Genomic DNA, 26017 nt, shown 5'->3' with positions numbered 1-26017 from the left:
TTTTTTTTTTTTTACTTGCACTGTATTTGCACATGTGGCACAGAACACCAACAATGCCTATCTTTATCACTGAGTCATTCCGCTCTTAACATAACGACGTGTCACACTTCACATATCCGATTGGCGGTAGCGGAGCGCTGGCGTTCCGCTGGTCGCCTGGCCCACCCAGTTCCCAGGCGCGGCCGGCCCCCGAGTCACCGGCACTCAGCTGCGCATGTAGTACTCGATGGCGGCGGAGAAGACGGCGAACCCCGCGCCGCCGAGCAGACCCGCCTTGGCGCCGGCTGGAACACGGACCAGGCGGCCGTCACGGGGGCGAACAGCCATAATTAAATAATACGAGGATTACGCGACTCCGCGATTCCTACGTGCTAGCCCACACCAGGGCACTGATCGCATCATCACGCATCGAGGCGAGAGGGATATTTGGGCGCCCCAACCCTCTAGCTCTGCTCCTGGACCTCGCAGCGACAAGCCGTTAGCGGCTGTTGAAAAGTCGTCACAAAATCACGTACTTCGGTTCTTTTTATAGGTAAATTCATACGCCAGGTTATCACAAGTCAGTCCACCATCAAATGTTGAAATTTTTGCTCGAACATGACCTCAGTTTGACCTCAATAACTTCTGACCTAAGGTGACCTAAGACTTGAAATTTTGTGTGAAGGTGTCAAATTGATGCCCGGGAAGGCACTGAAAATTTGGTGGCGCGCAACCGTTTTCTTGCTATTCAGGAAAACACAGGGGTGCAATTTGTCCCCCCCCCCCAGAGGGACGAGGATTAAGCTGGATAAAAAACCAGATACACCTACCGAACACACACGGTTAGACATTCTATCTGGAACACTCATTCAGTCCTCAAAGTCAATAGCCAGCTTAGAGGAGGTGCCAAAATTATGCACCCCTTGCGGACCGCCGACCAGCTGCGCTCCGTGGACACCGGTTTTGTCTCACTATTTTCCGCTGGTTATCCTCGTGCCATGCTCCGGGTTAACCCTCGCCAGACCTATTGGTTTTCTACATACGCGTCGACCGAGGGGGGGGGGGGGGTACTACCTCCCTCCCCGCTTCGCCCCTGGTGGAGCTAGCGCGTCGCGGAAAAAACGAGAATGTGCGCCGTTACGAGACGCAGAGATTGATACCCGATTTTAGGGTCCTAGGTCAACCGGTGACCTCTGAAGTCAGGTCAAGTGCCCCAAGGTACCGTTCCGTTTTTGGTGAATAAATTCGCAAAAAAAAACGGCCGCAGAGCCGCGATTTTGGCAGCATCGTGTTCGCCTCGCTCAGGCGCGTCGAATAATATACTTTTTGTTTGGGTGAGGTCTGAGCGAGGCGAACACGATGCTGCCAAAATCGCGGCTCAACGTCCGTTTTTTTTTACAGTTATTCACCAAAAACTCGAATCTAAATATCTCGAAATTAAAACATTTCTCGATGTTGTGAATTACCCAAACCGGTAAATGCAAGCTAGGGACCCCAATTTCGTTATAGCAACTCAAAACTAATGTTAAGGTGGGATGGGGACTTTCACCTTCCAGGCGGTGGGGGGAGGCATTCCCCCCCCCCCTTTAGTTTTTTATATATCTCCAGAACCGCTGCGCCGATCGTCACCGAACTTTCAGTACCCCCGTGAATAGCTTTTGCGCATTGTGACCAAATTTTTTTGCAAAGGCTATGATAGGTTGGCCGCTAATGACGTCGGAGTGACGTCATTTCTGCCATTTTCGACCCAAAAAATGTTACGCGGGAAGAGCCGTCAGGCCTACAGCTTTAGAAACACAGAAAAATGTTTCGAACATAATAGGTGTAGAATCAACAGGGCTACAAAACTGTTATCTCGGAATCGGATATTTGAAGTTTTTGGAATTTGACCCAATTTGTTTTTAAATATAATAGCCCAAAAATCCAAAGTGTTTTGAATTTCGAAAAAAAAAAACGGAATATATGTGATAGTCGCTACCACCTTTTATCCGCATACCGAATGTTAGATCGATACCTCTTTTTTTGGCCAAGTTATAGCGAAGAAACTTCAAAATTGATGACGTCAAATTTTCAAACTCAATTTTTAGCAATGTTAGACCTCGTAGCGCAAAACAAAGACCACCATTAGACTCCCCGTGACGAGCTGCATCGAATCAATATCCATTTTATGCAAAACTATCAACTTTTAAATTTGACCTCTTTTGACCTGACCTTGACCTGACCTCAACCACAAAGTGACCTAAACCGTACATGATGGTCTTATAACCAACACCATTGGGTTGGAAATGAGAAATTGGCCATAAAACATGCATCGCACAATCTAAGTAAAGTTGGGTTCATGTGTTGACCCTTGGTGACCTGACCTGTGACCTGACCTGGTATTATCAGTGACCTCTAATAGCAACACATGTACTAGGCAACTGACGCCCTATCGCTGATTTTCGACAAAATGCGTTTTACTCGGTGTTATAACGCATTCCCCAGAAGACCCGTGAACGGTGAAAAATGTTATCTTTGACCTGACCTGTGTCGTCATCAGTGACCCCGAGGTCAATGAAATTTGGTTCCCCTCAGCAAATTCGACAGAGCTATCGAAGGCCGTTTGAATTTTACGGATCCGTCTAGTAGTTTCGGAGATACGGGGGGGGGGCAAAAATGCCCTCCCCCACCGCGCGGAAGGTGGCCGGGATGCCCACCGCCTGCCGGGTTAAGCGTTATCACTGGCAGACTTTAAAAAAATATGATTGGTGGAAACTGAGAAAATTGTTTATCGTCAGTTACGTAGCAAATGAAAAGCTATCGGTCTAGCAAAGCTAAATGGCTAACATAAAGAAAGGAAAAGTGTGCCTGGTGCCCCCGAAGCACCAGACATCAAGCATCAAACATCAAACGTCAGAAGCGCTGACTTATTTCCATATGAGCACAATTGTTGCTTGTTTGTTCGTTAACAACAGCGTCACCAATCACCATGCATAACAGCCATCATGTCCAATCAAGTTTCAAGGCAGGATCTTTAATTTCAAGTTTTTTTTTCTTCTCCAGAGTTTCTTCACCTTTCATGACTTCAATGGCCCAGAGGATAGACCGCTTGAAGAGTCACATCCCTCGCCGGCTCTTTCTCACTCACCTCGCAGTCCTATAAGGCCGCCGGTGACGGCGCCGGCGTAGGTGCCGTTTCGTAGGTCATCCTTGGCGCGGTACTGCAACGACAGCGCATGCCAGTCATTGAGCTGGGCGGCGTCGGCACTGGGCACAGGCCGGGGTGGGGGAGGAGGGGCCAGACGGCGCCCGGCCGCGACCCTCGGAGGACGACGAGCAGGTCGATCGTAACGCTGAGCACACTAGGCTGCTATTGTCCTCCGGACGGGAGGGTGCCTCATTGTGGTTGCAATTGGGGCTCCAGGGTTTTCGGTTTCGATCACGGTTTTGGGAGATTGGGTTGTGCTTGTGGTTATAAATGGACAAGTATTGTATCGAGAGTAAATGAACCTCCAGGCGCCACGAATCAAACTATTAAAACAGTTACATTAAAGGCGTACCGGTTTCGTCTATTGACTTCTTCAGCGCCGTTGATTCAGGTTGCCATGGTAACGGGGCAAATTTGGCATGAGTACGCATCTAATAGCTCATTTTTCAACAAATTATTTTAAAAAGCAAAAGACTTGTCGGACCACTACTAAAATGAATTGCAGTTTTTATAAACGATCCGAGTTTTAATCAGACTGGCCTACATAATGTCAAAATCAAGACCTAAACTGAACGGCCCGTGCTGCTATATGTTACGCTCTGGCCCCAAAAGTCGTCACTGGCTTATCACCCAATGAGCGTCGAGTATTGACGTACGCTGATTGGTGGGATTACTGCATTTGTTGTTTAGAATGCTCACGGTGCTGACAGCGCTAACGAAGGTGTCTCCAATTTTCGTAATGTTAAAAGCCCGGAGCGCACCCCCTGAAACGAACTATCGAAAAGTCGTTCATGTTTTGGTCGTAGAAGTAAAAGGGACTCCACCAAAAGACAGCTCAAGGCAGTAATCATACCCCCCCCCCCCCCGTAGGGCGTGTTATACGCAGACCCCAGTGGGGCGCGGGTTAATATTGCTTGCTGTTTTAAAGTACCATGAACCCATGGCAGATTCACAGCTGTTTATTAGGTCGAACGTTTGACACGATTTTAGCAGATAGCGGTAATTCTTCTCGGATGCATCATATCACCTATTTTAGGGCCTTGGCATCACAATCATCAGCTGTATTTGGCATATGTTGAGGTTTGACGAGTTGGGTATCATTGATACTCTGAGACATTGGGTTACACAATCGTCACTACCCTTAACAATACACAACGTCTTCATGAAAAATGTACGGCCCTCCAGCAAAAGAGTGGTTGGTTAGCCTATTTGCTTTTGATGTACCTAATAACTTTGAATGACAGAGACGCTCCTGTAAAAAGAGTCAATAGAAATGAGAAGAGGCTTCGTGCACACACTTCGGCAATGGTTTTCAACAGCCATTAGACGTACTCATCAATGCAGATCGCTTATTGTGATGTTGGCAACCAACCACTAAATACCTGGAGGGCCGTACTTAGCCCATAAGTATAACGTTAGTTACGATATATTCCGTTGCAGTTTTTAAAACTTCCTCCATGTTAAGCTGCAGGTAGGGGTGCTTTCTGTATAACTGAAATTGTGTTTTTGCTGTATTTCACATTTAATGCCAAATTTCTTTCAAAACTTTTCAAAATTTTCAAAAAACGTTACCAATGGCATTCATCGTTCAATTCCACATCAGCCTAAGCAAAAAATGAAAAAAACAATCAAACGGTTTTCATGGCACAGCGATTTCACTAAACCACTGCAATACTGTCTCAAATAGCCCCACTTTACGGTACTTAAACAACCTATAGTTGGTTTGTTTTAAGTTTGACCCACACTGTAAGCATCTTTTTTTAACACAGCACGAGAATTACTGCCTGAATTAGGTACAGAGAAAACTGGTCAGCCGCACAATCACTACGTTTCCATGACATGTCTAAATCGATTTAGAGAAATGTCACGTGCGTTTTTCTCGGATAGGTACTATTCACCTTATGCAAAAAAACGAGCGTAGATATGGTTTTAGCGCCTATATATATAGGGCCTCTATATAGGGCCTTGGTTTTAGCGTGGTTTTAGCTAGCACCTAATCCTATATTTACATTTTTAAATGCTGCCTTAATGTTATGATGGAGCAAATCCATTTTGCAAAATCGGCTTAACCCGCGCCCTGCTGGGGGTCCTGGATTTCCACGCCCTGCTGGGGGGGGTGTTTGAACACCCCCCCCTTCTAACTCGGCTCCTGGGCCACGTAGCGATACGCGGAAGGCGGCGTTCGAAAGAGCGTCAAAAATAATGAGGAAATCACTTCGGTCAATTTTTTGGTCAGGTCAAAGGTCAGGTCACCAGAGGTCATTGAAGGCAAAATTTCGCCGATTTCCAGGTCGAATGTCGACAATTTCCAAGAAGCCAACGCATAACTCGGGAACCAATAGAGATACAGCGCCGCGGAAAAGCGCATTCGATAGCCCTATTAACGCCCTTTCTGAGTAATTCTCTCAGATTTGACCTAACGTCAACGGTTTTGCCTGCAGGGGGCAAAAACTGCAAAAATAGCCGATTTTTCGGAAACAGTTTTTCTGCAATAACTTTTGACCCAAGCCTTGTACGAGCTTACTTTTACCGGCATCGTGTTCCTCTCGTCAAGACGCATCGAATGAACTATAACTTGACCTTGAAAGGTCAACTTGAAAATTTGACCTCAGGTCAAGGTCATGACCTGACCGGAAAGGGTCATGTTGCATATCAGTCGATCCGTATCGTCGAGCTGAACACATCTAAGGCGTTTTCATCGCTCTAGCATGCCTCTATCAAAAGTTATTTGCGAAAAACTGTTAGATACCATTCGTGACCTAAGATGACCTCAGGGCATAAACAGGGGTCATGGACACCATTTTCATGTTCAGTGTGTCTAAACCACTTGTAATTCAGTGTTTGGGAGTGTTTATAATGTCTTTCGTCCAAAGGAGGCGCATTTCAATTTTCTCCCATTGACTTATAATGGGGAGGTCGCAAAATTGACCTGACCTTAGGTCACCGATATCAAAATTCTGAGATATACATTTTGTACATGCTATTGCTCTTAGCAATGGCTGAAAGTTTCAAAGCGATCGGTCACTCGGTGTAGCTATGACAGACATTGAAACTTTTTATGAGGTGAGGTCACTTCAAGTGACCTGGTGACCTGACCTTGAATGACCTTGGTCTGAAATTTTCACAACATGTGTAGAATTGATGTATGATAAGGTGTACCAAAAACGGCGGCGCTCCGCGCCGCCGTTTTTGAGATATTCGCGAAAAACCACAAGGGGGGGTGTTCAAACACCCCCCCCAGCAGGGCGCGGGTTAACTTGTGTCATGGAAACGTAGCCATTGTATTGGAGATGTTAATATTTTCCAAAATTTGAGCACCGATGATGTACCGTTATGTTAAACGCGGTGCGATTTATTCAGTTCAGTTATCATTCCTGACAAATCGTCTATCCCTGTGGCCCCTGTGGGGTTGTAAATATGGGCAAATACGGGCAGACAGTCTGGGAACTAGGAGCCAGGAAAATATAATTTTGATAAAGTTCACGGTGACTATAAAGTTGATCGTCAGTGAAATTCAATATGCGCCAACCACTTTTTCTCAGTAATTCAGCTAGCAATTCTCGTGCTGTGTTCAAAGACACTTTTACAGTGAGGGTCGAACTTAAAATAAAATACTACAGACAACTATATTTTACTTTAGTTCGACCCTCATTGTAAATATCTTTTTGAACATAGCGCGAGAATTGCTCCCTGAATTGCTTAAAAACTGGTTAGCGCACATTGTATTGGAGATATGAATGATATTTTCCAAAACAAGTTTTGAACGCCAATGATACTATCTTTCTGTAAACGAAATGCGATTTATGAATTAGTTCAGTTACCACCCCTGACAAGTTGTCTATCCCTGTGGGGTTGTATATATAGGCAAATACAAGCTACGAGTCTGGGAAATAGAAGCTAGGAAGAAATAATTTTGAATAAAGTTAATCGTCTGTGACATCAATGTGCGCCGACGCTAGCAATTCCCGTGCTGTGTTCAAAAAGACGATTACAGTGAGGGTCGAACTAAAAAAAAACGAACTATAGAAGTTTTTATTACATATCATTAGAATCAGCAGTGCTTGAGCAATCCAACAATAGCGGAAACATGCCCATGCCTTTCAGTTCGTCAAACCCTGGCAATCCCTTTAAAACAACCAACACACTCACAGTACACATGCCACCATACTGTGCACTGTGCAGTCACAATAACCATACTCACCGATTCTATACAACACTCCACACCAGCAAACATGAGACCGATCATGCCAAAGTTCTTGGCATACTGCAGCATGGCTGTTCGCATTTCTACCAGAACCTGGTGGCAGCGATTCAGCTATATCACCATTCACCAGGCACATTGTACACTGTACAGTGCGCACACGAGGTCCATGGTAACAGTGCCAGTGAATAACGCATAAGCCATAATTCAAAAATATGCTGCACTGAATGAATAGGGGGACCGACAAGACAGGTTAACTCTAAATCAGCCATGTGGACAGAACCGTGAAAATGGATCTGGGATCTGATCCCTCGCATCTTCACATCAGATCTAGTGTGATCAAAGATCCAGTTCTCTCTTTTGTCGTGATATCTGTTTAGCATCATATATTGAGATCTATTTTTGTCAAGAGATCCGATGAGATCATGGATTGTTACTTAATTTTCGTCGACAGAAGTCCTCAAGGAACTATTAATTCGCAATAGTGCCGTTCTAGGGACCTTATGTGATCGCACATCGTTATTCATAATTTTGTGGCACTTACGGACAAAGAACAACCTGAAAACATGGCTTCACAAGTTATGTGTGTTGGGATACACTCGAATCACAGATCCCCATACATGGTATGTAGTCAGATTCTATGAAATCATACATCCATAACATGTTTTCCACATGGGACCCAATAGGATCAGACAACTTTGTCGATTCTTTGAGATCCATTGAATCATATTTCTATCACTCGCATTCATGCACATCTGATCAAAATCATTAAATGATTGCACTAGTCTCAAATGGAGCAGCCACTGAGAAACTGTAAAAAGCAGACATTACGTATATGTTACAGTTAGTATGCGAAATCCGTTAGTTTGCAACGCAACTAGTTTCGTTGCAAACTACCTGACCGACCAGGTAGTTTGCAACGAAACTAGTTCCGTTGCAAACTAACTGACCGTCCAGTTAGTTTGCAAACTAACTAGTTAAGATGCAAACTACCTAGGTACGTTGCAAACTACCTAGTTACTTTGCAACGGAACTAGGTGTGTTGCAACGGAACTAGTTGTGATGCGAAATCGACGAGGCAGTGGCTCTATTTGTCGGTTATATTCAACTTCTATGTAAATTTCAACAACGGTTGTTAAAACAAAGCTGTGTTTTTCTAACGGGTGACACTAGACATAAGACGGGTGGTCACATTTAGGATAGAAACAGTGAATTAATCGGATTCGACTACATAACGTTACGATCACTGGCGGATCCAGAGGTGGGGGCGCCCGAAATCGCTCCGCCATTCACGCAGCGCCCGAAAGCGACAAATGTTTACTTATTATGAGAATGAAACGAAAACTGAACAAATTTTATAATCAAATACTTGTTTTAGACTGCACAGCCGTGTGTAAGGATTGGAATCAAAATCCGAAAGGTTTTTGGAATTATGAGAAACTTTTTTGGGATTATGTCTCCCGCAACGTTTAAGACCATCTTTCTGGAACCGCTAGTGATCACCATAAATGCGAAGACATAAGCGGAAAGAAAGGTTCCGCTGCCGATTTCAGAATAGGGGAAACCCGGGAGGTATGGGCCCCCCGAAGGTATGGACCATCGCAGTTTTGAAGAAGTGTTACGTATTTTTACACATTTGACCGCGTAAACTAGTAGCAGCCATTCCGTTATACAACCCACGTGATTTCCGAATTTTTTCCAGTCTTCCTTGGTAATGAGCGGTGATAAAGCGTTTTTGCCCTCTTCGAGTAAAATACGGTACATACAAAAAAATCGTGATAAATTTGGACAAGGCTCTACCATAAAGTTTGAAGCATGTAAATTAGTACTGGATAGACAATTTGAAGCTTTGTTGTAAGATTATGAACTGAGATGCTACGCACATTCTGGCGTCCTAGCCGAGAGGTTCGGGTCACCCACCCCTTACCTTGAGCTTACCAAAATACTTATGTGCCCAAGTGACCTCCATGAAGTAAGCTGCTGACCGCTTATGCGGTGGCTCTAAGAGAGATAAAAAAAGATACCAGCTGCGAGCATTGTTTTCACTGTCGAGAAAAGAATATGAAACATAGCACCGGCCCATACCTCCCGTTGTATTTTGATGGATCGAAAAAGCGCATGATTTATTGAAAGTTATCTCGAGACAAAATAGTTGGTCCCAGATGCCTAATATCAGGCACACTTTGCAGGCGAAAAGCAACTTCACGTATACACAGAGTGAAAAACCGGGTCTAGCCACTGCCCACTGGAAGAAAATTGCTTTTACACAAAACCGGCCCATACCTCCCCGGTCTCCCCTATTCCAGAACCGCGCCGCTGGCTGACGAGCTCCTACCTCCACAACCGATCAGTCTGTGACGCAGCCTGCCCTTTGATCATTGGCTGTTACCGAATGGCTCGGCACCGCTAGGTCACCTGGCTAGGCAAGTCGCAGTAGCAGTCGGCCGTTGAGACAGATTCTTGATCGCACGCTTACCCCGGACCACGGGCCATGGGACAATACAGTTCAGTTCTGTTCTGTGCGGCGGCGGTGGTGACTGGCGTCAGTGAGTGTCGCAAAAAAATCAAAATCGCAAAATGCCCCACGGAACTGCTCCTCCTCTGGATCCGCCAGTGATCGTCACATTATGTAGTCGAATCTGGTTAATTCACTGTTTCATCCATGAATGTAACCACCCGTCCTACTCATGTCTAGTGTCACCCGTTATAATAACACAGCTTTGTTTTAACAACCGTTGTTAAAATTTACATAAAAGTTTAATATAACCGGCAAATAGAGCCACTGCCTCGTCGATTTCGCATTACAACTAGTTCCGTTGCAACACACCTAGTTCCGTTGCAAAGTAACTAGGTAGTTTGCAACGTACCTAGGTAGTTTGCATCCTAACTAGTTAGTTTGCAAACTAACTGGACGGTCAGTTAGTTTGCAACGGAACTAGTTTGGTTGCAAACTACCTGGCCGGTCAGGTAGTTTGCAACGAAACTAGTTGCGTTGCAAACTAACGGATTTCGCATACTAACTGTAACATATATATGTGAACGATGGATGCACTTATAAAGAGAGAACAAAACCTCCATTTTTAACACTCGGCCCTATCGGCGTTTTTGCCATTAACCAAGGGTCGGTTACCTTTTTTTTGGGTCCGCGCCGGATATGAGATTTGGAAGCAGTCGGCAGTCCGCAAGTTCATAACTTTACCAGGGGCGGCTCCAGAGCACTGGGAATTGGGGGGTCCTATTCGTGAAGCGAGTCATTTGGGCGAAGATCACGATGCTGCACCAGTTTTACGAACAGTGAATGAAAGGTATCATGTGATAACATATACAGTTATTGTGCATCCTCTTTTGACACGTTTTTGCTATAATAGGCGGATCCAGGCGTCCAAAAAGGGGGTTATGTTTTACCTCCCAACATAGGTGCCCTGACACCGCCTATGGATGACCAATACAATTGTAGTCGTTCTCTCATAAGAAAATTGTAACATAATAAGACCATTACCACCCTTTTTAGAAACAGTACCAACAAAAACCTTATTTACTATACTTTTTGTGTACCCCCAATCTCAATGATCTGTATCCGCCTATGATTTTTGAAAATGCATATTTTTAGGATCCATGTGAATTCCTGGTTCATTCTCTATCGATCGGCAAAAGTTGCGTTAAGATTGGTTCAGAAACCTGGCCGTGATAAACAGTCTAAAATGTATCTGCAATTTGCCCGTTTTTACCCCCCTCTACCCCCCCCCCTATTGACATTTTTTAATTTTTATTTTTTAGAAATGTAGATCACGTTGAGCGAAATCGAATGCCGTTTGAATTTTGAAAATCGGCCGGTTAGATCTCGAGATATCAAGGGGGGGTCGTAAACAGCCCCCCCCCCCTGCCACTAATAGGGGTAGCCAGGAGCCTGCCACTAATAGGGTTAAGACGGACTCTGACGAAGGAAGAGGCGAGTTTAAAAATAGAAGGAACTAGGGTTACCCTCGTGCTCCGCAACGCGAAGGGGGGATTTTTTGACCCGTGGGTATTGGGTTGGTCTGTGTCGATTTGGTTGGTAGATATCCATTTCGTTCGATTGCTTTTTGACGGCCAAGCATTTTGTAAGAAACAAAAAGATACATCACATCGAGGTGCCCGTGTCGTATTATCATGCGTTCTACTTTAGAATGATTCGAAAACTGGCGTGAAGTCTTTTGAGGGCCATCGATGAATTTCGCTAAAAATGACGATGCAATGGTTTGGAAAATTTACGTTTTTAAGAATACTGATGCTCATCATGCAAAAATGAAGACTTAACCTTGGTCAGAATTGAATGCTCTTTCCAACGGTGCCATTTTTGATTGCCAGATACATCAGATCATGGAGCAAAGCCATTTTGATGAACAAAGTGACACAAAATTGACAAACACCATTTTCTCCCGTGATTTGTACCATCTTGATTTGGATCAATCAGCTTTTCACAATTTTTATATGATAGGCGGTACATTTCTCTTGCCAACAGGCGTTGTTCCAACTCGCCCTGTTTAACGGTCACCTAAAAATAAAATCAATTCCAAAATCCGCCAAAAACCGCAATTTTTCAACAAAAGTGCCCTCCCCGGTGCACGTGGCGCGTGCTATCCTCTGTATCGCACACGATTCCATTACCCATTCAATTATCTACACGATGCTGTTTTCCCCGTGCCGGTCGGACCCCTGGTCACCAAGATATTGCACGGGAACTGGACCCGTGTCGGCCAAAATTAGCCGTTTTCGCCCGATTTCGCACGCCGATTTATACATGTAAAGTCTATGACGCGAATTTGCACTTTTTGAGCACGCGCCACGCGCTCCCTATCAATCCGATCGAGCTGAGACCCCTCAAAGGCACGTCGCGCATCCTTGATCTATAAGTTGTGCAAATTTCAGGGCGCTAGGTGCAACGGTCTGGCCTGTAGTCCACGCAAAGCAGCACCAAGTCGGGACCTCGGTAACGGACAGACGCACCCTCCTCAAATAGTAATATAGACAAGCGGCTGCGCCACTTGCTTTGCTGCGTGGTAGAGAAAAAGCGGCACCAGCCAATTTGCTTTCGAATGGTGTTTGATTTACGTCGATGTGTCGTCTAGAAGCGGAGATATGGACGGAAATGTAAAGAGAAAATTTTGAAAAAAGAACTGCTCTGAGGGCGTTGTTGGATGAAATTTGGGTGATACGGGGTCAAGACGGGTCAAAGGGGTCAGCCCCGGTCACTTTGGGTCAGGCCAGGTCATATAGGTCACCTCTCGTCCGCTGGGATCAGCCCGGGCCACTGTTCTGCTTTTGCCTCCACCACTACCCCTACCCCTACCACTACCCCTACCCCTACCACTACCCCTACCACTACCCCTACCACTACCCCTACCACTACCCCTACCACTACCCCTACCACTACCCCTACCCCTACCCCTACCACTACATCTACCCCTACCCCTACCACTACTACTACCCATACTCCTACCCCTACCACTACCCCTACCACTACCCCTACTACTACCCCTACTACTACCCCTACTACTACCCCTACCACTATCCCTACCCTTACTACTACTCCTACCACTACCCCTACCCCTACCGCTACCACTACACTACCCCTACCACTACCCCTACCACTACCCCTACCCCTACCCCTACCAACACCGCCGGGTCATGTCAGGTCACAGAATAATTGGATCCAATCAGTACTAAAATATCAGACTTTAAAGGAAATAGTTCACTTTCACGAAATTATTTTTTTTGCAATGGATTTGTGATTTTTTATGTTCAAAATGATCAGCAAAGAAAATAAAACCTTTTTACAGCAAAAGATTATTTTCTATATTTTTGATATAGGAAGAACTTTTCAGTTTCTGTAAGGCACCGCGATCCAGTATGAAAAGAGCATGGGTCCCGAAAATTCTTCAGAACTAGAGAAATTATCGCGGCCACCGGCATTTGGGCGATCTGCTCGTGCTTTTGTTACTGGAGCGCCTCACTGGAGCGAATTTCTCTAGAGTTCTCGTAGATAATTTCTCTACTTTCTGAAGAATTTTCGGGACCCATGCTCGTTTCATACTGGATGCGAATATATGCAAGGCACACATCCTCAACGCAAGACACATTTTTCGGGACGAGAAATAGAATATCTTTGCCTAGGGTGATCGTTGGGCTGTAAAAGCTCCTGATTTATGCTCGTCTCAGCCCAAGCTACGGAACTGCTATTCCAGTTCAAAACCCATGTTAAAATGTGAACTATTTCCTTTAAGTGTTCCCAGCCCTGCCCCTATTCGTGCCATTCCATTACGCTTAATCGTATTTGTCGGAAATGGCGTTTTGTGGCATATGTGGCGCATTGCGACAAACGCGGCGCATTTTCCCCCGGCGATTGAGCATGTATCTTGGCACCAAATTGCACCCATATCGGACTATATTTGACAAAACTGTGCGATTTGCGACGAAGATGGAGCCTTGGGACAAATGTGACGCATTGCGACAAACGCGGTGCATTTGTAAATTCCTATCACAAACTGTTGCCATTCAACGAAAATCTACACATCTCTCGCCACTATTTATTAAAATTAAAAACTTGCCCATCCGCCAATGCGAGGCACTCGCCGCCGATCGGCATGCATTTAGTCCACAAAGTTTGTCGACCCCGGCTCTCAATGAAGATATAAGAACCGATCAAAATTTCATTGGCGTTCTTCCAGCGCGCCCCACGCGCGAACCGTGCACCCCAGCAAGCCGAAACCTAGAAAAGGCGCTGACCCGCTCTGTCACCTAGAAGGTGTGCAAATTTCAACCCCCTACGATATACCGTCTGCCCTGTAGGCCGGCTAAATTGCACTCACTACACGGCGTGGCGGACAGACAAACAAACAGACGGATCCTGTTCAAATAGTAGTATAGATGTTTGCATCTATTTTATAATGTGATCATATACCAGCTCGCCTCTATATTATCATTCTGTTTCTAGGCATATGAAATGTGTGTAGGAAGAAATATTGTGCCAACACACACTTATATGTAGTCACTTTGGTACGGAGAAAGTTTATTTTTTAGAGAACCGTGGGCCAGAACACGATGTTGATTGCTGATACCGGCCGCGGGCCGGATGTCCGATGGTTCGTGGGCCGGATTCGGCCCGCGGGACGTAGGCTGCCGACCCCTGCCATTACCGGATGGGGGAGAGGGGGAGGGGGCCAGTTGGACCAGGGCTGCGGAGTCGGAGTAAGTCGGAGTCGACATTTCTGACCGGAGGCGGAATGGAAGTCAGTGTCGATTTTAGACCCCGGAGACGGAGTCGGAGTCGACGAAAATCCATCGACTCCGCAGCCCAGCGTTGGACCGTCCACCCCCCCCCCCCCCTCCCAAACCCACCACCATCCAATCGATCGACCCCTGATCGCGCTGGAATTTCGCAGCAAAAACGGGCGTTTTGTCCGTGACGACAGGAATCCGAGGATACCTAATCTTAACCCGCGCCGGGCCGGTGCTCTGAGATTCCGCGCCGGGCCGGGGGGGGGGTGTCTGAACACACCCCCCCCTTCTAACTCGGCTCCTGGGCCACGTAGGGACACGCGGTAAGCGGCAATCGAAAGAACGCCCAAAATAAGGACGAAAATACTTCGGTCATTTTTTGGGTCAGGTCAAAGGTCAGGTCACCATAGGTCACCAAAGGTAAAATGTTCACTATTTCAACATTTTGGAAACTGCCAACGGCTATCTCGTCTGGTCCGGTCAGGTGAGTCGAGTCGGTCAAATATCATGCATCCCGCCAGCTTAGTACCCATAGTAGGTAAATCTGTATTTTCACTACGCAGCATTTTGCATTGGCGCCCCAAACTAGTTTTTCCAGACGTTCAAATGAGTGCGAAATTTAAAATCAGGTAGCTCCAAAACATACCTACCCTAAAAAGTTGTTAAACTAGAAAAAGTTGACTGAGGTTAGCTATGGTCAACTACATTGACCTGACCTTAATTAAAGTGACATTGATATCCATCATAACATATGGAGCACAGACTGGTTTTTGATTCACCTTTTTTGGATCGATTCAATCATTGATTCATTTGATTTTTGTTTGATTCAATCACCGTTTCATTCCTTAAAAAAATTGGTGAATCGATTCCTTTTGATTCAGAGAATCAAAAAACCATAAAAGAATGATTCGCGTTTGATTCAGCCAATTTTTTTTTGAATGATTCTTTTTTGATTCAATTAAAAAATAAAATATACAAAATATCAGGGATAGTATTGTATTTGTTGTGTTCGTTTTGTTGTCATGTAATTGAACAAGTGTTAATATTTGTTGATAATGAACTATGTTCGCTCACTTTAATTTTTTTTAAGTTCATGAATCATTAATTTTTTTGATTCAATCAACCCTCATTCCCAATGCGTTTGATTCAATCAGGGCTTGTGAATCAAACAATCCTGACGGTGAATCAAACCTTTTTGATTCAACAAATTTTGTTTGATTCAATCCAATCGATTCAATCACAGATGAATCAAACACCAGTCTGATGGGGCAAGCATAATTTCACATGCTGGCACGTTTCTAATCACAAGAAAGTCTGGGAACGCATGGAAAATGTGCGCTAACATGCAGAACCGCCATTTTGACCTGACATTCTTTAATCCATAATTGATCTAATGCATTAGCTCCAAACTATTCCAGGATACTGGATACCTCTCTTGCAGTCTGACTCTTCAATTCAGCTCCAGTTATTGATGGGTTCACACTGGATGTGAAGAGACCCAGAGCTCCACCTAGGCCAAACCCTGGAGAGAAAAAACAAAGAAAGTAAAAAATGAGACAGCAGTGACAGTATTTCTAGGAAACAAGCATCTAAAAAGTATCTGTCTCCTACTTCATCTGCTCAATTTATAACTTCCTAACTAACACGCATACTCCTAGGGGGCGTTCCACGACAGATCGACAAATAAAAACCTAAATCTGCACCCACGTATTTTATTTTTCGTTTAAAACTGGTCCAAGGGGTTGTGATGGGCGGGGAAACCAACTGTGGCAAGATTTTTTTTTCTTCGAACAACGGTTTCCGATATATAGCCTCGGGCAATTCCTGGAGGTCACGCTGCAACCCTATGTTTGGCAGCTTATAACTCAGAAACTATTGGTTTTCTATGATAAAAACTGACAACTGTATATGGTTCAAATCTCAATCAACAAACGAGCATTTTGGCTAGCTCGGATGTTCAATTTTAAAATTTTGATCACGTGACCTTTTGACCTATTGTTCGAAGAGTGACCTTGACAGTTTCCCCACTGAAAGTTGCAATTTCGTCTGTTGACGATTAAAGCCTTATCACTTGTCATTTATATGCGATAATAAAAGTGGCTATCACCCTGCGTTGACCTCAGGTCAGGTCATTATTTGACTTGTCCATTATTACGAGCGGGTGCGACAGCGAGATCTCGAGAACAAAGCGATATAGCGACAAGCGGTAAACGGCACAGGGTACACACGGATAGGTCTACAATTTTTACTGAGGTCATTTTCAGGTCAGGTCAAAGATGACGTCACAGGGGTAAAAAGGAAGTCGAAATAGCGCACTATATATATATGATTTTTTCTCGAATAAGTTTAACAGTATCTCAGCTAGGAACAAACTAATAACACCATCGCGATCCTCTCGTCGATCCGCATCGAAACATATGTATGTTGACCTCAAAAGGTCAGAGTCAAAAGTTGATCTTAGGTCACGTGACCTAAGGTCATCATATATCATTCGATGCGCCTTGACGAGCTGAGCACAATGAGCCCATCCGCGCATCTGTATCTCGAACCTGTAAGGAGTTATAAGCAAAAAAAAATATTTGGTGACCTTCAATGACGTCACATGATTACGAGCGAGCGAGCGCAGCGAGCGAAGTGATTCTTTTCAATATAACGAAAAAATATCAGTATGAGCGGCCCGGCCACGCCCGGCCTGTAACGCTTTTGAGAGGCTTATATCTCAGCAACCGCTAGACCGATTGGCCTGCGGTCTTTTTTGCTGGGTAGCCCCATCCCTTCCACCCCGTAATTGACTACTTTTGATACGTCTCAATGACCGTCGTGGCACGTGCCACGTGAAAAGTCAAGGGTGTTCAAGCTGTTTTGCAAAAGCAGTGGTTTTGAGAGGCTCATATCTCAGCAGCCGCTTGGGCGATTGTCTACCCCCACTGCACGTGCAAAATGCAAAAAGAAGAGGTGCCAAATTTGTTCCCATTTCAATAACTCGGTAATTACTGGGGCAATTTCGCTGAAACTTGGCATACAGGTAGCACCCACCAGGCAATACAATCCCATGTGTTGCGGTTAAGGTGCTACTGCACGTGCGCACGTGCAGGGGGCGCTTCCTTGAAAATCAAAGTACAAGTTTGGGGGTGAGACTAAATGCTTACTTCGAAATCTAAGCTGTGTTGCGGCATTGGCGGTTATGTGCGGCGTGTATGCCGCATGATTAGTAAGCAGCGACCACTAAATTAAAGACTTAAACGCTCCAACCTGTTTTCAATGAATAACACTGCATACCAAAAATGCCAATCGCTCTCGTCGTAAGATATTTAGATTTAAATAACTAAGTTATCTGCATCATCATTTTGAACCAAATTAATGCTTTCAACTTAGTACTCACTCATTCCTTCCTTCGTTGGCTCCAAACAGTCTTTCGATTGTCTGGAAATCGTATGCCAAATCCCGCACCTGTATACGACTGGTGCATATAAAGGCCGATGTAAGAATTTCAATAGGCTCTCGCATGCGATTTCCTGGCTACCCAAAAAGTCTGTTTCAGTCATGCTATCAAAACATGGTATGTCAGCCCTGTCACCAGCTTATGACTGCTCTGCTTGTAGTGCCCCTGACCGTCACCGACCCCCTTCCTTCCTTAAAAGCCTAGTTTCCCTCCATCATCTCTACTAGATTTAGGTAATGCTCCGACAAATTCACAAACAAGACCGAACTTGTTCGGAGTTCTGACTGTCAGTTAACCCTCGCCCTTTAAGGGGGGGGGGGTCGAACGGACTCCCCTCGGTTTTTCGCGAATAACTCGCGTAAAAAGCGGCCGATCACGACGTTACTTTTAGTACCCTCGCGTTGATCAATTTTACACCTACCCTGAAAATTTCATGACCCTGACGCAAATAACCTTTGACCTGTGACCTACTTTTCGAGACCATGTTTGGCCGGAACCGCGATTCAGCGTATGTCGGCTCGCATTAGCAGCGCGTTTGCAGTCTTTTCGTAGTTTCAAGCGTTTAAACATGTGATACCAGTATAACGCCTTTTGGGGCGACTAACGGAGCGAGCGAGAGGGTGGGCCTTGCACGTGCGAAATTGCGAGGGGGTACCTCCAACTGACTTGTGCACGGCACCCTACTAACTGGTCTCTAGCGATGTGCCAAATTTGGGCACAATCGGCCCAGCCGTTCTCGAGATCTGGAAGCGGCACCCTGCACGTGCGCACGTGCAAAATGGGTCCCAACTGACTTGTGCACGGCACCCTACTAACCGGTCCCTAACCGTGTACCAAATTTGAGCGCAATCGGTCCAGCCGTTCTCGAGATCTGGAAACGACCCCTGCACGTGCGCACGTGCAGCAGCACCCCATTTCTGGCACATGTATATGCAGTGCCTAGTGGGTGCCTACCTACATGCCAACTTTCAGCGCAATCGGCCAAGTAGTTACCGAGATATTGCAACAATTACAAAACTGACACCTCTTCGTTTTGCACGTGGCACGTGCATAAGGGGTAACCCACATGCATCGGGAATAGTCCAATACTTGGTAGAAGGAATGAAGCTACCCTACAAAAATTACCCCGTGTAAATCGGTCAAGTGGTTGCTGAGATATAAGCCTCGCAAAAGCGTGACCACGGCCGGCCGGCCGGCCGCTCATACTCAGAAATTTCCGTTAATCTAAGGAAAGACTACGCTCGCTTCGCTCGCTCCGTAATGATGTTGCCCCAGGCATTAGGGTGGGTGTCAAGGTCACCTGAAGGTCAGGTCAGGTCACTGACCTTTGGTGACCTCGGTTCACTTTTTCGAGTTTGACATGTTTCTAGGCCAGTTTTTCGAGCTGAATTCGAATTTAGCAGCCACATGAACGTTTACAAAGTAGTTCTGGTGCCTTCGTAACATGTTACGAGGCTGTCAGAGGCGGTTGACACCTACTACAAATACCCGGCAGGACCTCTACTGGTTGACCTGACCTGACCTGACCCGACCAGGCCTAAATGAATGAAAACATCTGTGATCAAAACTAGCATGATATTCGTGATCAGCACCCCGAAAAAACCCATAGCAGCCACACTACGACGTTCTAACAGTTCCCAATTTTCCCTGACCTGACCTGGAAGGTCAACCGATGACCTAGGACCTTAAAATTGGGTATCACCGGCTTCCTCTCGTCACGGGCAACACGCTCGTTTTTCCGCGAAGCTCTAGCTTGATCAGGAGCGAAACGGCAAGGGGTTATACCTTATACGTTCGCGGCTGGAAAAACACCAATACGGGCGAGGGTCAAGTTGAAAGTATTAATTTGGCTGAAAACGATGATGTAGATAAGTTAGTTATTTAAATCTAAATATCCTACCAGTATAACGCCTTTTGGGGCGACTAACGGAGCGAGCGAGAGGGTGACCCTTGCACGTGCAAAATTTCGAGGGGGTACCTCCAACTGACTTGTGCACGGCACCCTACTAACCGGTCTCTAGCGATGTGCCGAATTTGAGCACAATCGGCTCAGCCGTTCTCGAGATCTGGAAGCGGCACCCTGCACGTGCGCACGTGCAAAATGGGTCCCAACTGACTTTTGCACGGCACCCTACTAACTGCTCCGTAACCGTGTACCAAATTTGAGCGCAATCGGTCCAGCCGTTCTCGAGATCTGGAATCGACCCCTGCACGTGCGCACGTGCAGCAGCACCCCAACTCTGGCACATGGATATGCATTGCATAGTGGGTGCCTACCTACATGCCAACTTTCAGCGCAATCGGCCAAGTAGTTACCGAGATATTGCAACAATTGCAAAAGTGACACCTCTTCGTTTTGCACGTGGCACGTGCATAAGGGGTCACCCACATGCATCGGGAATAGTCCAATACTTGGTAGAAGGAATGAAGCTACCCTACAAAAATTACAGTGCCAAACCGACTGTGTGTATACAGACTTCTCAGCCGCCTTTCAGAGTGTCAATCATCGTCTTTTAATTCACAAACTTAAAACGTCATATCACATATCAGGTTCGGCACTGAGCTGGCTGACGTCATACCTCAACAATAGGCAGCAGCGCGTTGTGGTGAACGGGAAGTGTTCGGATTGGTGCTGTGTCACATCCGGCACCCCGGAAGGCGGCGTAATTTCTGCTCTGTGTTTCGCGCTCTTCATCAACGACCTGTCTGTTGGGATGTCCTCCCGGGTACTTCTTTTTGCTGACGACGCCAAAATTTATCGCAAAATAGCCTGTCCAAAAGATGCAACAAGCTTACAAGCAGATCTTGAACGTCTGCACCAGTGGTCGAAAACTTGGCATCTCAGGCTAAACCCATCAAAATGCAAAACGTTCAGAATGACTCTAAAAACAAAACCACTGGTCACGGCATATTCAATCGGAGGCACGGTTTTGGAACATGTGAACGAAATTCGAGATTTGGGCGTTATTTTGGACACAAAACTTACATTCGGACCCCACGTTCATCAGATGGTATCAAAAACAAATCGTGCTTTGGGTGTCCTAATCAGATCGTATCAAAGGGCTGCCCCGGGAGGACATCCCAATCTCAATGTATCATCTGTCATGGTATCATACTTCGCCTATGTTCGTTCCAACATGGAATACTGCAGTGTAATTTGGAGTGGAGCCGCCGCAGTGCATCTCGACAGGATTGGCCGGATCGAACACAAGTTTTTAATGTGGCTGAACGCCAACTGTCATCATCGCTCAACTTCCATCTCATATGCCGATTTGTTGAAACATTTTAACCTCACTTCCGTATCTGCCAGGCTGGTGCAGCACGATATCATGTTTGTTCGCAACGTGCTTAGAGGCAGAATTAAGTCCGCACTCTTGCTGCAGGCGTTCTCGCTTAGTGTACCTATCCGCGCAACTAGGCAACAGGCGAGTGCGCTGCTGCATGTGCCATTTGCAAGGGTGAACGCAATGAAAAACGGTTTATTTACAAGGCTGCCGAGGCAGCTCAACCGGCTTGTAGAGAGACTTCCCGCGGTGGACGTGTTCTGCGACGGTATTTTCACATTCCGTAGCAGCGTCAGACATTTTGTGGCGGAAATGTGACGCTAATGGAAATGCCTCGCTGTATTCGATGTGCCTGCCTGGCAGGTTCATTCATTTAATTTACTAGCATTTTACTGGCATTTTGTCGTCATCCTTGTTGTCACTTATCGCACTCTATTGAGTATTCTTATTCTTATTTTTATTTATACCCTCTATCTTTTATATCTATTTTTTTTAATTTTTTTACCGGCTGTATATTTATTGGTCTTTTATTATATGTATACCTACCCGAGTGTGTCGTTTTTGTACCTATGCATGTAACTTATTCGTTTTAAAAGTGCGACTTCGTCTTTTAATGGGTCCTCCCGTCGGCGATATGAATAAATAAATAAATAAATAAATAAATAAAATTACCGCATGTAAATCGGTCAAGTGGTTGCTGAGATATAAGCCTCGCAAAAGCGTGACCACGGCCGGCCGGCCGGCCGGCCGCTCATACTCAGAAATTTCCGTTAATCTAAGGAAAGACTACGCTCGCTTCGCTCGCTCCGTAATGACGAGAGCGATGGTCATTTTTGGTATGCAGTGTTATCCATTGAAAACAGGTCAAAGCTATTGAGTTTTTAATTTAGTGGTCGCCGCTTACTAATCATGCGGCATACACGCCGCACATAACCGCCAATGCCGCAACGCAGCTTGGATTTCGAAGTAAGCATTTAGTCTCCCCCAAGTTTGGTACCCTCAGGGTATCTAAAGCAGCTGTTCACGAGCGTGTAAACCAAAAATGAGCCTGATCTGACTTGTAAGACGGCGGCCAGAGCCCAAATTGTGAACAAGCCAAACAACGATAATTTTTATTTGACCTGACCTGTGACGTCATCAGTGACCTCAAGGTCAATGAAAGTAGGTTGCGCCAGACAGTTTTTCCGGGGCTATTAGACGCAGTTTGAATTTTGACGATCGGCCCAGTAGTTTCGGAGTTGGGAGGGTGGTATGAATAGCCCCCCCCCCCCCCCAGGAGGCCTGTTATACAGACCCCAGTGGGGCGCGGGTTGAGGAAAATCCAGCAGGCGGCTTTTTTCTGTTGGTAAAACGGGTAAAACCGGCCTCTGATTTTCCCCACGTTCGATGTCTCTTAGACGACGAAGATTCTACGCCGTCCGGCCATCCCGTTCAAGGTCAGCGGGGGCCCGGCTGCGGTTATGGACCACTGACATTAATAAAAGCCCTCTATAAGGTTACTATAGAGGTTAATGTTATGGAACGTGATTGGCCGGGCGACGTAGAATCTTCGTCGTCCTAGAGACATCGAACGCGGGGTATGTTTCGTTCTATGTTTGCCGTGAAAAGACATATGCAACGCATCGTGAGACGTTGGCGATGTAGCATAATGATACACACCCTCATAAGCAAAAGACAAATCAGTGGGAGCGCTTGATCTGAGAGAAAAAGTCAAGGTCCTTAACACAAAAAGTATTGAAAGTACTGTAGAAAAGCATTGGAGGAAAAATATTGAAATGACACACCCTTATACCCAATTAGATAGGTAAAGGTTTAATCTTAACCTGAGTTCAAAACAATGTTGAAATGAGTGAAAATAACCTTCTACATTGTCAGGGATAGGTGGTAAGTAGGTGCCTAGTATTAAATCAATGTTAGCACTTTAACCTGACCTGCAATGCCACTGATGCCAGCCTTGAACGGACAGCTTTCAAAGAAAGCTTGCACCATCTTTTCTTCTCTTGTTTTGATGTATGGAGGAGTCAGAATAGTAGGTACTTGAATATTCTCTCTATATCTTCTTGGATTCAGCATCATGTATTTACAAACATCATCCATCTTTTCCAATGAAAGTCCATATACTGATTCAAAAACTCTTGCATCTGTACTAGTGTAATGATGTTGACCAGGAGCTTCTCTGATGTCTGAAATCATTGTAGCTGCAAAGGCACAAATTTTGGCATGTGAGGGTACTGGGTAGAACTACCATTTGAATGAGCAAAACAAAGGTAATGAGATCAACACAGAACATATGCCTTTTAAAAGTTCAAAGAGCCACACAAAACATCCAAACCAAAGTCATTTTAGTCAGGGATCATGCCTACCATAATGAGGAAAAAAATACCTATGTACTCCAGTCTCCAATACAGATATCCAAGGCTGTGTCAATAAGAACACCCAAAACAAAACAAATTAGATATAGTTCGTTTATTTTAAGTTTGCCCTTCACTGTAAACGTCTTTTTGAACACAGCACGAAAATTGCTAGCTGAATTACTGAGAAAACTGGTTGGCGCACATTGATTTCACAAGAATTCACAGACGATCAATTTCATCAAATTTGTTTACCTTCTATTTCACAGACTCATAGCTTGTATTTCCCCATAGCTACAGCTTGAGCTCCACGGTCATAGCCGACTTCTCAAGAATTATGTCTGAACTAATTAATCAGTTGTACGGCGTGTAACATTAACATTACATACCAACCTAAAAACTCAACAACCTAAAAACACATAAAAGAGCATACCTGTCATTTCTAATTAGCATTTAGCAGTATACACGATTTGTGTAACAACACATCTAACAGAAGCATGCAGCCACTAGGTACAGTTTTTTTCAAAAGGTGCTGGCTCCAAGTTCATATTGAAGCTCTGAGCTCTCACGGAGTTTTGGCACTTGGCAGCTTCAGCGCCTGGCCAATAATTTCTTACTGAAAAGAACATTTGATTTTAAATTGTGCACAATAAGTACCTACCCAGAAATTGTTCATTGAAAAAATTAACATACTATGATGATGACGTCACTGGAGGCAGCAGGCACCCAATGTCGGTACGATGGGACAGTGTCAACAAATTTGGGGAAAATTTGTTTTTCGCTGTTGCCGAGGTTATATTCAAGTAAGCGGTTCCGTGCCTCCATGCCTCGTCCATAGGCGTAATGTTAAAATTATGCCGTTTGGGGGGGGGCAAATGCCCATTTTGCCCCCCTGGATCCACCACTGCATATTGATATAGAAATTATCAGGAAGATATCACATGTTTAATAATCAACATTCAATTTTCTCACAGTGCATATGATTTTCTCAGGACGCTGTTCGGCAGCCGGCTACTTTGTGTGCAGGGTATGACTCATTTCGCGAGCGATGTCACAGGTGGTGACGTCGGCTCGCACGCGAGCAAGCGCCAACGACAAACTAACGGAAACCCTCGGGGCATAAACCGCGGAATAGCATATTGAGCGAGTCTTATAAGGGAAATTCATATATTTTCGTTTCTCAAATGATAATCAGGGTGTCTCTTACCTTTTACGTATCATTTCAATTTGGGCTTACCTAACACTTCAGTTGCCAAATATCTGCAATTTATTCAAACGAAGGTATTTTCAGTAAATATCAATGCTATAGACCGAAATCTTTTGAATAAAAACTTCAACCAATAGAAATAAAAATAACTTATTTTATTCCAACCAATTCCTCCAAATTAACAACATAAAACTCACTTTTACACACATCATTCCTTGCATCAATGCATCATTCATAATAAAGCATACTAACACTGTACCAACACTGTCCCCACGTTCGATGTCTCTCGGACGGCGAAGATTCTACGTCGTCCGGCCAATCCCGTTCAAGGTCAGCGGGGGCTCGGCTGCGGTTATGCAACGTGATTGGCCGGACGGCGTAGAATCTTCGCCGTCCGAGAGACGTCGAACGCGGGGTGTACTAACACGCCGCTTTTGACAATTGCGGCGTCGAGTGGCACGCTGCTAGCGCTCTAAGATAAAAAAAGCTCTTTTTGGACAACACTATTCGACCGCCACCCTTGCAGCCATTCTATAACTCAGGAACTACTGGACCGATCGGAACGAACGAAACACCATTCGAATCACGAGGTATGATTTTATCAGCCGTTTCGAAGCTCGTGACCCCAGGTGACCTCAAGAGGTCAACTCGGCATTGACGCCTATTGCAGTCATTCTATAACTCAGGAACTACTGGGCCGATCGCGACGAAAACACCACCAGTCGAATCAGCGTATGCAATTTCATCAGTGGCTGAGAATATGGTGACCTCAGGTGACCTTGGTGACCTCAAAAGGTCAGCTTTACGTTTTCGCCTATTGCAGCCATTCTATAACTCAGGAACTACTGGGCCGATCGTGACGAAAACACCACCAGTCGATTCAGCGTATGCGATTTCATCAGCCGTTTCGAATATGGTGACCTCAGGTGACCTCGGTGACCTTGGGAGGTCACATGACCAATGTGGCCTATGGCAGCCATTCTATAACTCAGGAACTACTGGGCCGATCGTGACGAAAACACCACCAGTCGATTCAGCGTATGCAATTTCATCAGCCGTATCGAATATGGTGACCTCAGGTGACCTCGGTGACCTCAAAAGGTCAACTT

The 26017-nt window shown here is 45.3% G+C and overlaps 1 protein-coding gene across 10 annotated transcripts; it reads right to left on the bottom strand.

The window, feature by feature from the left end:
* LOC122368384 (mitochondrial import inner membrane translocase subunit Tim22-like) lies at nucleotides 1-25171 on the bottom strand. 10 transcript variants are annotated; one of them, XM_043342273.1, is made up of 6 exons: nucleotides 25106-25157; nucleotides 23282-23533; nucleotides 16055-16146; nucleotides 7368-7463; nucleotides 3107-3179; nucleotides 1-284 (listed from the first exon to the last, which is right to left on the bottom strand). In XM_043342273.1, exons 2-6 carry the CDS (start codon nucleotides 23445-23447, stop codon nucleotides 205-207), a joined length of 507 nt encoding a protein of 168 aa, XP_043198208.1. In that variant the 5' UTR covers nucleotides 23448-23533; nucleotides 25106-25157; the 3' UTR covers nucleotides 1-204. The 10 variants fall into 10 exon arrangements, with proteins under 10 accessions (XP_043198208.1, XP_043198210.1, XP_043198207.1 ...); XM_043342275.1 differs by having other exon boundaries at nucleotides 23282-23548; nucleotides 24909-25152; XM_043342272.1 differs by lacking the exon at nucleotides 25106-25157 and adding an exon at nucleotides 24135-24334 and having other exon boundaries at nucleotides 23282-23548.
* Nucleotides 25172-26017: the final 846 nt, after the last annotated feature.

Source organism: Amphibalanus amphitrite, unplaced genomic scaffold, assembly GCF_019059575.1.
Source record: "Amphibalanus amphitrite isolate SeventyFive unplaced genomic scaffold, NRLGWU_Aamphi_draft 000944F_arrow, whole genome shotgun sequence".
Taxonomy (NCBI): Eukaryota; Metazoa; Arthropoda; class Thecostraca; order Balanomorpha; family Balanidae; genus Amphibalanus; species Amphibalanus amphitrite.
This window is presented reverse-complemented; position numbering and strand designations above follow the sequence as displayed.

What these genes read in the sequence shown, in the direction of transcription:
- LOC122368384 (XM_043342272.1), bottom strand. An exon ending in TGGCATCAGTGGCATTGCAG is followed by an intron (nt 16,147 to 23,281) that starts GTCAGGTTAAAG and finishes TTTTCTCTCCAG; the next exon opens with GGTTTGGCCTAGGTGGAGCT. An exon ending in CGGCCTTATAGGACTGCGAG is followed by an intron (nt 285 to 3,106) that starts GTGAGTGAGAAA and finishes TCCGTGTTCCAG; the next exon opens with CCGGCGCCAAGGCGGGTCTG.